Here is a 12,530-nt window from a genome sequence, read left to right on the forward strand (position 1 = left end):
TCACAGTTTGTTATGAAATAATTTAAAACTGTTTACTTTAATGATCAAAACACAATTGAGGTCCAGTGTCTCTAATTATGGTTAGCCATCTTAACAGCAACCAGCACCATTGTTGCAGCAAATGACGCCTCTTTTAAATAATAACACTTCACTCGCTACAGGGCTGTTTCCATGCATTTTACTATATGGGAAAACTTTCATTTCAGTGATTCTGGTTTATATTCCTGTGGCTTTCTAAACGGAAAAAAAGGATCCAGCTTCTTATGTAACACTTCTGGCTAAATGCACAATTCTACAAAGTTGGAAAGCAAATAACCTGCCCAATATAGACAGATGACTCAATTCCACAACCGATCGGGAAACAAGGGAATATGTTTGGGTTGCCTGTGGCACACTTTGCTTGTCTGCAACTCCTTGGGGAAGTGAGAATTTTCGCTTGGTTGTATTCTCACACAAAAGTAATGCTAATAATGATTTCTAATATAGTTCAACTATCAGCACAGGAACATAGGAAGTTGCCTTATACACCGAGTCAGACAAATGGTATTTCTAGCTCAACTGGATACCTCCCAGATGTGGTTGTTCTTCAACCGGTTCAGACCAGTTGGAACTGGCCCAAGCCGGTTGGAACAGGTCAAGGCTGGTTGGAACCGGCCCATATCAGCTGGAACAGGTCAAAGCCAGTTGGGAAAGGTCCAGGCTGGTTGGAACAGGTCTAGGTCAGTTGGAACGGGTCCAGGCCGGTTCCAACCAGTCTAAGCCGGTTGGAACTGGCCCACACTGGTTGGAACTGGCTCAAGCTGGTTGGAACAGTGTTGGCTAGTTGCAGTATGGTAACACCGCAGAGAGCTTGCTGGGGAGACCGTGCATTAAAAAGGGACTCAAAAAGTACTTAAAGAAGGTTTTAATAAGAAAAACAAAAACTCCATTTACACTAAATACATCAACAAACCAGACCCAACCACCAACCCATCCCCCAGGGTAATGGGAGAGCTAGGTGCTGCTCCTTATATACTATACCCAATTGCTGCCACAGCTTGATTAACACAACTCAGCAGCACCTGCTATGTTTCACAGCTGTAAGACTGGGTCTCGTTATCTGCTCTGGCCCTTGCTCTGGGCCCTTAAAGACATACACACCAGGTGGAACAATGATGAACCTTTACATTTAAAGTGACCATTCAACAAACAGAACTAGTCCAGTTGGAACCAGACCAGACCAGTTGAAACTGATTCAGACCAGTTGGAACTGGCCCAAGCTGGGAATGGGTCCAGGCCAGCTGGAACAGATTCAGTCTGGTTGAAACAGGTCTAGGACAGTTGGAACAGGTCCCGACCGGTTGGAACCAATTCAGACTGGTTGGAGCTGGTCCGAGCCGGTTGAAACCGGATCATACTGGTTGAAACAGGTCTTGGCTGGTTGGAACAGATCTAGGCCAGTTGGAACAATCCCAGACCGGTTGGAAACAGCCCAGACTGATTGGAACCGGTCTAGACCGGTTGGAACTGGTTCAGACCAGTTAGAACCGGTCGAAGCTGGTTTGAACCAGTCCAAGCTGGTTGGTACCAGTCTAAACTGGTTGGAACTGGTCAAAGCCAGTTTGAACAGGTCCAAGCTGGTTGGAACCGGTCTAGACCGGTTGGAACTGGTTCAGACCGGTTAGAACCGGTTCAGACCGGTTAGAACTGGTCAAAGCCTGTTTGAACCTGTTCAAGCTGGTTGGAACTGATCTAAACCGTTTGGAACTGATTCAGACCGGTTAAAACCAGTTCAGACCGGTTAGAACCGGTCAAAGCCAGTTTAAACCGGTTCAAGCTGGCTGGAACCAGTCTAAACTGGTTGGAACTGGTTCAGACCAACTGGTTGAAGCCAGGTTGAACCAGTCAAAGCCGGTTTGAACCAGTTCAAGCTGGTTGGAACCAGACTAGACTGGTTGGAACTGGTTCAGACCAGTTAGAACCGGTTTAGACCGGTTAAAACTGGTCGAAGCTGGTGTGAACCGGTTCAAGCTGATTGGAACCTGTCTAATCCGGATGGAACTGGTTCAGACAGGTTCAAACCAGTCGAAGCTGGTTTGAACCAGTCAAAGGCTGTTGGAACCGGTTCAGGCTGGTTGGAACCGGTCTAAACTGGTTGGAACTGGTTCAGACCGGTTAGAACGGAACCGGTTCAGGCTGGTTGGAACTGGTCTAAACCGGTTAGAACTGGTTCAGACCGGTTAGAACTGGTTCAGACCAGTTTGAACCGCTGAAAGCTGGTTGGAACCGGTAAAAGCTGGTTGGAACCGGTCAAGACTGGTTGGAACTGGTTCAAGCTGGTTCGAACCAGTATAGACCAGTTGGAACTGGTTCAGACTGGTTGGAACCGGTTCAGACTGGTTAGAACCGGTCGAAGCCAGTTTGAACCGGTCAAAGCCGGTTTGAACCAGTTTAAGCTGGTTGGAACCGATCTAAAACGGATGGAACTGGTTCAGACCGGTTAGAACCGGTTCAGACCGGTTTGAACGAGTGCAAGCAGGTTTGTACCGGTTGAAAGCGTTTCAGCCAGTCCAAGCTGGTTGGAACTGGTCTAGACGGGTTGGAATCAGTTCAGACCGGTTGGAACCAGTCGAAGCCAGTTGGAACTGGTCCAGACCGTTTAGAACCGGTTCAAGCTGGTTGGAACTGGTCCCGACGGGTTAGAACCGGTCAAAGCCGGTTTGAAGCGTTTCAAGCTGGTTGCAACCGGTCTAGACCGGTTGGAACTGGTTCAGACTGGTTAGAACCGGTCCAAGCTGGTTGGTACCAGTCTAAACTGGTTGGAACTGGTCAAATCCAGTTTGAACTGGTCCAAGCTGGTTGAAACTGGTCTAGACTGGTTAGAACCGGTTCCAAAGCCGGTTGGAACCGGTTCAAGCTGGTTGGAACTGGTCCCGACGGGTTGGAAGTGGTTCAGACCGGTTAGAACCGGTCGAAGCCGGTTTTAATTGGTTCAATCTGGTTGGAACCGGTCTAGACCGGTTAGAACCGGCACTCCCATCTGGCCCAGAAAGCATGAGAGTTGAAGATCAGCATCAACTAGAAGGCAGCAACCTAGAAAAAGCTGCTGTCAGGTGTTGGTGTGGTTGCTCGAGAGCAAACAGGCAAACCTCCAACCTGCCTTTTCCAGGCTTTATTATTAGTGCACACTATTTACAGTGAAGAGCGTTGCAAGTTTATGTCCGGCTCAGTCTCGCAGAATCTGGGAGTGGGCGATCCTTGTACCTCCCCCAGCATAACAGCCGCGTGACCCCCAGCCTTCTCCTCCCTTCCTTGCGCGGAAACCTACTGCGCAGACTGGGTGCTGGCAAAGGGGCACTTCCCTCCTCTCCAGCTTGCTCAGCCTCGGCGTTGAGGCTCACCCTAGCATCCCCTGGTCCCACCACCTCCTCTCCACTGGAGGTGGGGGTTTCCTCCTCGCCAGAGGAGGAGCTGCGTCGCAAGATCTTCGGAGGTTCCCTATAACACAACTGCCCTTCCCCCTCTCGCCTCTGACCTGATGGCAGTTCCCTGACATCCGCATTCCTGTTTGCCAAGCGGAGCTCATAGAGGCACAACAGCTCTCCTGGAACACAAAATCTTCCCAATTATTGTTGTTGTTTAGTTGTTTAGTCGTGTCCGACTCTTCGTGACCCCATGGACCAGAGAACGCCAGGCACTCCTGTCTTTCATTGCCTCCCACAGTTTGGTCAAACTCATGCTGGTAGGTTCGAGAACACTGTCCAACCATCTCGTCCTCTGTCGTCCCCTTCTCCTTGTGCCCTCAATCTTTCCCAACATCAGGGTCTTTTCCAGGGAGTCTTCTCTTCTCATGAGGTGGCCAAAGTATTGGAGCCTCAGCTTCAGGATCTGTCCTTCCAGTGAGCACTCAGGGCTGATTTCCTTCAGAATGGAGAGGTTTGATCTTCTTGCAGTCCATGGGATTCTCAAGAGTCTCCTCCAGCACCATAATTCAAAAGCATCAATTCTTCAGCGATCAGCCTTCTTTATGGTCCAGCTCTCACTTCCATACATCACTACTGGGAAAACCATAGCTTTTACTATACGGACCTTTGGTGGCAAGGTGAAGTCTCTACTTTTTAAGATGCTGTCTAGGTTTGCCATCGCCTTTCTCCCAAGGAGCAGGCGTCTTTTAATTTCATGGCTGCTGTCACCATCTGCAGTGATCATGGAGCCCAAGAAAGTAAAACCTCTCACTGCCTCCATTTCTTCCCCTTCTATTTGCCAGGAGGTGATGGGACCAGTGGCCATGATCTTCGTTTTTTTTATGTTGAGCTTCAGACCATATTTTGCGCTCTCCTCTTTCACCCTCATTAAAAGGTTATGCCTGTTGTCTTTGTCCATGGAGTTTTCTTGGCAGGGAGACTGGAGTGGCTTGCCGGTTCCTGCTCCAGGTGGTTCACGTTTGGTCAAAACTCTCCACTATGACCTGTCCATCTTGGGTGGCCCTGCATGGCATAGCTCATAGCTTCTCTGCGTTATTCAAGAAGCCCCTTTGCCATGGCAAGGCAATGATCCATGAAGGGGAATCTTCCCAATTATTACGAAGGAGCAATGGGCTTCCTCACTGTGGGAGACCTTTGCTGGTGGGTCTGCATAGCCGGGGGGGGGGGGGCAGAAGAGGGAGAAGAGGATAGGAACCCTTGCTTCTGTGCATGCCGATTAGCACCCCAGTTGCCCGTGGGGACAAGGAGGGTGGGAGTTATTATGAGTAGTAAGCTACAGCTGACAGTCCTTATGAGTTGATGAGGAACCAGAGAGATGACGTCAGTGGTGTAGCGTGGGGGGTGCCGGGGGTGCCAGCAGCACCGGGCGCAACATTTTGGGGGGCGCACTCGCAGCTCTCTGCCCCTACCTGGCTCACTCACTCTCTCTCACTGCAGTGCTGGCTGTGCGAATCCGATCCGAGCTGCCGGGTCACCGCCCACTGTGGAGGGGGAGGGTGCCAGGCATGCGTTGCGGTGCTGAGCGGAGAGAGAGCGAGGGAGGGACTATCTGGGGGAGGGACAGTGCAGCGGGCGCCCAGCGCAGCGCTGAGCGCGGGAGAGAACCACACCCGACCAGCCCAGGCAGCAGCAAGAAGCAGCTGGCAGCAGCGGCAGGTTAGGGGTTAGGGACGCAAATTACTTGCCTTGCCCCGGGTGCTGACAACCCACGCTACGCCGCTGGGTGACGTCACCCTGGTGTTTTCTCGTTCTGCATCCCTCAAGCCTAGCTACCCTTTCCTGCACTCGCACAATCACCTCCGCCCTATTCCCACTCACTTATCACCGTATTTTTCGCTCTATAGGACGCACCCGACCATAAGACGCACCTAGTTTTAGGGGGAAACAAGAAAAAAAATATCCTCCCTCTCTCTGCACAGCGCCTCTCCAGCGAAGCGAAGCCAGGAGAGCAAGAGGGATCGGTGTGCACCGACCCCTCTCGCTCTCCAGGCTTCAGCGAAAGCAACGCGAAGCCTCCGGAGCGCGGAGGGAGCGCTCCCTCTGTGCTTCAGAGGCTTTGCGTTGCTATCGCTGAAGCCAAGGAGCCTGCATTCACTCCATAAGACGCACACACATTTTCCCTTAATTTTTGGAGGGGGGAAAAGTGCATCTTATAGAGCGAAAAATACGGTGCTTGCCCATTGAAGGGGAGAAGTTGCAGGTAGCTTCATCTGCAATTCCAGCTTGCTCCTCTGCGGATCTCCTAGCTCTTAGCCCACAAGGAAAGTGCCCTATCTATAAGTGCAGCTGTTTGGCAATCGGTACCAAGAGTATTTCAAAGATTTCAAAGGCAGAATTGCCGCCTGGAGGGAACTTCCGAAATGTGGCACCTTGTCCTGGATCTTAGGCAAGTCAATTGAAAAATCACATGGGGGGGGGGAACGACTTTGGGGTTTTTGTCTAACAAAAGCTCAACAATTTTGGAGTCTTCCCCAAAAGATTTAAGTACACACACTGACCTTAATGCAACGATATCTATTGAGAACCATTATTTGGGTAACTCCTTAACTAGATGACTCTCGGTGCCCCTTCCAACTCTACAGTTCCAATTTCACCATTTCACAGCTGACCACTATATAAGGGAAGCCCAACTGCTGCATATCCTCTATTGCCACTGTTCAATAAAGCTATGTGTGTAACATTGGGGGGTGGGTGGAGGGGGAGAGATATACACACACAGGCAATTGTTTTTTCATTTCATTTTCCACTGCCGTCATTTACACAAATAGAGGCAAGCTGCTCCTAGGGTTTAAATTGAAAAATAAATTGCCTCTCCAGCACGTGGTGCAAACTTCTGAGGAACCACCCCCTGTGGCAAGGTTAGTGTTTTCATGCTCAGGACTTCCAGGAAGACTCAAAACGTTTAACTTTTTTCATTTAAAAAACCGAACAATGCCAGAGACACATAGGCACGCTCCCTGCTCATTTTGTCACCGTCTTTCTAAGAATTTCGTTAGCCACTCTAATTTTTTTTGGGGGGGGGTGGAGAAAGGGCAAGTTATAAGAAAAATGGTGATCAAAGGTTTGTGCTGCAGTGGGAGCGTATCTGGATGCTTTCCTGCAAACTTTTGGCACAGGACCTAAGAGTTAATTCATTCATTCAACCTGTACAGCAGGTTATTCTACCCTCTACACCTGCTGTGGGCAAGCAGCAGGCCAGCAGCAGAGACAGCCGTATGGGTGCAGGGGGAATAGAGGACTGGGAGAAATGGAAACCTGATGTTTGCCAAAATTACTCCAATTAAGAACGCTTAGGCTCACCAGAGGAGTAAATTTTCAAGGCATTTGTAAGACGAAGATTATTCAAATCCACTTCACAAAGCTAAAGGCTTTGTACTTCATTTTTCATTTCAGGTTAAGTATATTCCTAATTATACAAAGCTAAACCAAAACAAGCTACTCCAGGGATTATATTCGCTGAGGAAAACACCTTTCTCATAGCATCTTCCTAATAAGTGAGTCGGTGGATCTCTCTTACTTTCAAATGTGTGGCTTATATACGGCAGGGGACGACTAAAAGGCTTCACTGGGAAAATCAGGATAAGCTCACTTGCTCTAAGCTCTGTAAAACATGAATTTTCTGCTGCTGAATTTTAGGAGGTCAGCTGCTCTTAGCTCCCCCTCTCCCCTTACAAGTTGAACACTGCACTAGGAGAAAGGATTAAAAAAAGGTAAAAAATGAATCACCACATTTTCAGATGGCATGAAGCTGCAAGCAGGATTTGGATCCAGAGCTTGGATTCCTTGATAGCACAGTTAGCACTTAGATCCATTGGTGAACACCAGCAAAAAGAAGCAAACACACTCTGTACTCAAGGATATGGAAAACAAACATGCATTCTATTCTAACCACTACACACTTTTGAGCCAATAGAACTGTATCCTGTTTGCAATGGTTAATCCTGTAACCTAGATTAGTGGCTTTGTTGCTGAACTACAACTTCCATCAGCCCTAGCTAGCGATGCCACTGGCTGAGAGTTGCAGTTCGCCAACATCTGGAGGGACAAAGGTTCCCTACATCTGTTGCCTATGTTCCAACACTCAACTGAATCTTCTCAAACCAGTAGCTGGGGTGTGCTTGATTAAGCTTCCAAGACAGAAAGTGAATGTGCTCTAAGCCAGTGTTTCCCAAACTTGTGCCTCCAGCTGTTTTTGGACTACAATTCCCATCATCCCTTGCCACTGGTCTTGCTAGTCAGCGATGATGGGAGTTGTAGTTCAAAAACAGCTGGAGGCACAAGGTTGGGAAACACTGCTCTAAGCAATGAAAGATGAAAACACACGCTGCCCTCACTCATTTCTCACTACTACCCATGCCTCTAATGTACTTGATTCACCTTGGTGTGTTTGAATATCCTTTTCGCTGTTGTAAACGCTTCGGTCTGCAACCAGGTAGATGTTGTTGCCCTCCGGTTGACTGGCAGGTTTGAGAATTTTGTTGATGTAATAGTGATGCTTTTCTAAATGAACTGCTTTGCCATTTATTGCCCCCATCCTATTCTAACCTACACAGTTCTGTGCTTCTGGAACACACCACAATTTATTAATGCTTGTCCTATGAGAACAATTATTTAGACAAGTTAAATTGATAATAAGAGTAGGGAAGTCATGCCTAAGAACTCAATCTCTTAGCCAGAAAGTCCCTAGTTCAAATTTCTCTTCTGTTATAAAACTCAGCGGTTGCCCTCAGACAAGTTACCATTTTTCAACAGTCTTCTATTTTGGGTATGAAGCTAAATACATCACATGGTCATAATGGTTTACCAAGATGTGCTTTGAACACTTTTGACTGCATTTTTTTACCTTCCGAAAGCCTCTTATCTTTCTTCTGCTATTTCCCTTTGGCCTGCAAAGCCAAGCCTGAAGTCAAGACTAAGCTGTTTGTATTATCCATCGGGTGTCTCAAATAAATTTTCCATTTTGTCTTACTGGTCACAGCTGCACCGAGAACTTAAGATTACACAAGCTAGCCAGAACTATACCAGTTCCACTTGCTAAACGCTTTAGAAATTAGATTTGACATACTCTGAACTTCATCTGATCAGCCCACATCACCACAAACTCTAATTACAAGAAATAACAGCACAAACTAGAGACTCGCCGTCTTTTAAACATGTACGTCATTTTTATTTATACAAGGATAGAGAAAGGCCGTAGCAATTTTTATTGGAACTTGCAATCACCTAGGATTAGCACTGCTAATTAAATTGCTAGAAATTTAGTTTAGGATCAGACGATGGGATCGTGACCGGGAGCAAATTAAACCTCCCATCCCTCACCAAACATTAAAAGTAGGGGACATCTAAATGTATGCATGACGTACAGTCAAAATGATGCTTCTCTCAGGAGGACTGGACCTTTCCATTCTCTAGTGAGAGAGAGATACAAGCCCAGTTTTCCCAAATGTAGTATTTAGATAAGATGTAAAAAGAAAATAACCATCCCAGCAGTCTCTCTTAATGGCTCCTCCCATTAGGATCACTCATTTTGGTCTCACAATTCACAGCAATTTGTCTCATTGCCAGCATGAAGAGTTTTGCTGTTAGGAGTAAGGCCTGGCTAGCAGCATTCAGGGAGGGTGAGGGGAGAGCAAAAGCTTTTGGGCTGGGGTTCTTGGAAGACATCCCCCCTTTTTTATTTTTTGCTTCTAGGGCTGAAAGTCTGCCCATGTTTAAGGACGGCACCAGAATAAGAGGAGCCAGAGAGTGCAAAGGAGGTGGCAGCAGTGAGGTTTGCCAAGGCCATGCCCAGAGATCATGTGTGCATTTTCCACTAAAGCCTGACCCATGTCACGTGGCAGAAAGCAAGGGCAGGAGAAGCGCTAGGGAGCCGCTTTTCCCAGAAAGGAATGATTAAAGGAAGAGAAAAGTGGCAAAGGGGGCAGCAAGTGTAAACGTTCCTTTGTTAATATCTCTAGCTAGGTGTGTCCTACAATCTCGTCATCCAGTTTTGGGAAGTGGCAGAGAGTTCGTGCTCTTCAGGAATTGGCCGCCTCATATTGGCTTGACCTAGGTTTCCGCTGTGGCAGAGCCTTGGTTTCTTTGCTGAGTGTGCCCGAATGGGACTGTGCAGTTGGGGCTGGCACACCAGGCTCAGCACCAGTTCCATTGGTTCCTGTGGAGTAAGTCTGGCTGAGGCTGTTTGCATTTCCAGGAGGTGGCCGGGACCTGGAGTTGGACTGGTACCAAGGCCCGCTTCGGTACCGATTTGAATTGGGGTGTGGGGGCCCATTTTGGCGTTGCACTTGGGCCCTGTAACCTTGACCAGATCTTCTATTACCCTGGAAACCCTAAAACAGAAAGAAAGGGAGGATTACTGTGAGCAATAGCTATGGCAGCCGGCAGGTTTTGCCACATTCAGCAAAGAGCCAAGACACACAATCACCAAGGATATTCTGCCACTAAATCAGTATAACAAGAATGTCTTGCCAGGCTCCTGTTTTAGGAGTGGTTCAAAAAGGACAGTGCCCACTCCCACATCTATTAACAGAGTTAGAGCATTTAGACAACTAGGGTCAAGTTAATTTTTTAAAAAAAGATATTAGTGATGACAAGCACATCTTTAAACATGCAAGGCATCCCTTGAGCATATTTGTACAATATATAAAAAAATTGGAAGAGAGCATTTTATATTGGATACACTTTCTAGTTACAGTGGTACCTCGGGTTACATATGCTTCAGGTTACAGACTCCGCTAACCCAGAAATAATACTTGGGTTAAGAACTTTGCTTCAGGATAAGAATAGAAATCGTGCGGCGGTGCGGCAGCAGCGGGAGGCCCAATTAGCTAAAGAGGTGCTTCAGGTTAAGAACAGTTTCAGGTTAAGAACGGACCTCCGGAACGAATTAAGTATGAAACCAGAGGTACCACTGTACTAACAGATTTTCATTCTATTTTCAGGGAATATGGATTTAAGCATATTTTTAAATTTTCGTGCAAATGGACACAATAAAGGCAAGCCTCTTCCGATCAGTCCAGCATACAGGAAAAAGGTTGCCCATGGGAAATTAAGATGACGACTTCCACATGCCCCTGCCTATTCAGTGGTTCCTAAACTTTCCCCCCACAGACCACCTGAAAACCACTGAGGGTCTTGGTGGACCACCTTAAGGCCTTTTGTAGCAATTGCAATGCAGCTAGATGCTGTATGATTGTTAATTGTATTTTTTCAGATATACCACAGACCATCCCAATGAAATTTGGCAACCACGGTGGGGGGAACCCCTGCACCACAGCACAACTGCCTTGTTTATTCACAGCCATGAGGAAGCATAGCTCCCTCTACTCCTGGCCTGCTAAAAAGCCGTTTAGGGTGCATGAATGCATGCAGAAAAAGAGTGGAAGAGACACAGAGCCATAGCCCTTTCTGGGCCACAAGGAGCCCAGGGCTTTGGTAGTCTGGCCTTTTGTGGTAGCCTCCATGTTGCAAGGCTGGCAGCGAATGCAAAGCTGAGATATAAACAAGAGGGGCTGCAGCCACTCGTTCTTACACTACAAGCAAAGGCCATTCAAAGCAATGTACTCATGGTCCACCCACATGCCAGTTGCAACCACAACAGGCAACATTAATCCATTACCTCACGGTAGGGCTGATATGGACGGCTTGTTGCATTCGCAGTGGCTTCTGCAGGGGGTGGTGGTTTCTTATTGGTCGTCGTAAGGCTCGGAGCAGAAACAGAGGCACATACTGTGCTTGCGGCACTGGGCTCATCTGGGCTGCTCACAGACGTGGCAATAGAGCTGCACCGTGACCTGGTGGAGTAGCTGTTCTTTGGGTGCGAAACTGAAATCAGAACACAAGGCAAGCTCTTAGGAAGAGGCTGTCGTAATCTGAATCCCCTGCACACATCTTCTATAACAGAGTCAAAGGAGAATTTACCTCCTCTTGACAACAATGAGAGATAAAGTGCTGCATATTCAAAGGTGATGTGTTACATGGGGGGGGGGGGAAAGTCTTCTCTCTCTATTCCTGCAGCACCCTTGTGGTAATATTACAAACTTTTCCCAATAGGGAACTCAAGTGGTGGTCAGCCACAGGACTGTAGCCAAAATGCAGCAATTCTTGCATAAATCCCAAGGTTTGCAGTTTCCCCCCCTTTAAAAGATAAACACCTTAAAGTGGCAAAAATTACGCATTGTCCAATAGGGACTGAATTTAGCCACTGAATGTAGAGTAACAATTGGAAAAGGAGCGATACATCAAGAGGAAAGGAGTGAGGGGAAAGGTTGAATGGCTACGTGGGGTTAATTCTAAAACAGGAGCCCACCTCCTTTTAGGAGGGAGAATGAACTGCAACATTTCATTGCAGCCCCCACCTGTTTCCACTTCATTAGTACAACCATCAGAGCTCTGAAGCAGATGACCTCCCAAGGACAAAAGACAGGTGAATGGCAGAACAGAAGTTTGAATTTGAAATGTCCAAATCCCCAATAAAGCCTTACTTAGCAATTCCCTCTTCCTCTGCACAGACAATGCTGAATTTGGTGACACAGCAAAACACAGCATTGTCACACCTTTAGGGTACCATAAAATTTTTATAATAGCTTTGGAAATGTGAGGAAGAACTTATCTATACTCTACACACACACACACACACACACACACACACACACACACACACACAGGGTTGGCTCACCTTGTCCAAAAGATTCAATGCTCCTCTTGAGTGCATCTAGGTCACAAGTGAAACGAGCCACCCTTCCAAGATCTTCATCGTATTTGCGCTCACTAACAAAGTGCTAAAGAGCAAAAAGCCGGCATGTTAAGGTTCCATTAATGACGTTCTGTTAAGTATGTTCAGGGTTTGAGCCAAGCTGAGGCCCCGATGCCAAGAGATCTGCCAAGGAATAGCTTGCCAGAGTGTGTCCAAGGTACATGCTACCTTCCGGATTCACCAACACAGCTGCAGAAAACTAAGCCCTCCAATTGCAAGGAAATCCCATTTATCTGCAAGCGTTTTCAAAACATTCATTCCAGTGTCATTAATGAAGGTTACCAGATTTTTTTCAATAAACACTTTTCAAC

General features: G+C 47.3%; 1 protein-coding gene across 2 annotated transcripts in view; it reads right to left on the reverse strand.

Annotated features, from left to right (window-relative positions):
- Positions 1–8,606: 8,606 nt before the first annotated feature.
- The window catches only part of SPATS2 (spermatogenesis associated serine rich 2), a 47,927-nt gene continuing 44,003 nt past the window's right edge, over positions 8,607–12,530 (reverse strand). For both annotated transcript variants that reach the window (XM_081849733.1, XM_081849734.1), the window contains exons 11-13: positions 12,142–12,244; positions 11,083–11,288; positions 8,607–9,793 (exon numbers count right to left, since the gene is read on the reverse strand). In XM_081849733.1, coding sequence (XP_081705859.1) covers positions 9,482–9,793; positions 11,083–11,288; positions 12,142–12,244 — 621 coding nt within the window. In that variant the 3' untranslated portion in view covers positions 8,607–9,481. The remainder of the gene's footprint in view (positions 9,794–11,082; positions 11,289–12,141; positions 12,245–12,530) is intronic.

The sequence above is a fragment of the Podarcis erhardii genome, assembly GCF_964252035.2.
Source record: "Podarcis erhardii genome assembly, chromosome: 2".
In the NCBI taxonomy this organism is placed as follows: Eukaryota; Metazoa; Chordata; class Lepidosauria; order Squamata; family Lacertidae; genus Podarcis; species Podarcis erhardii.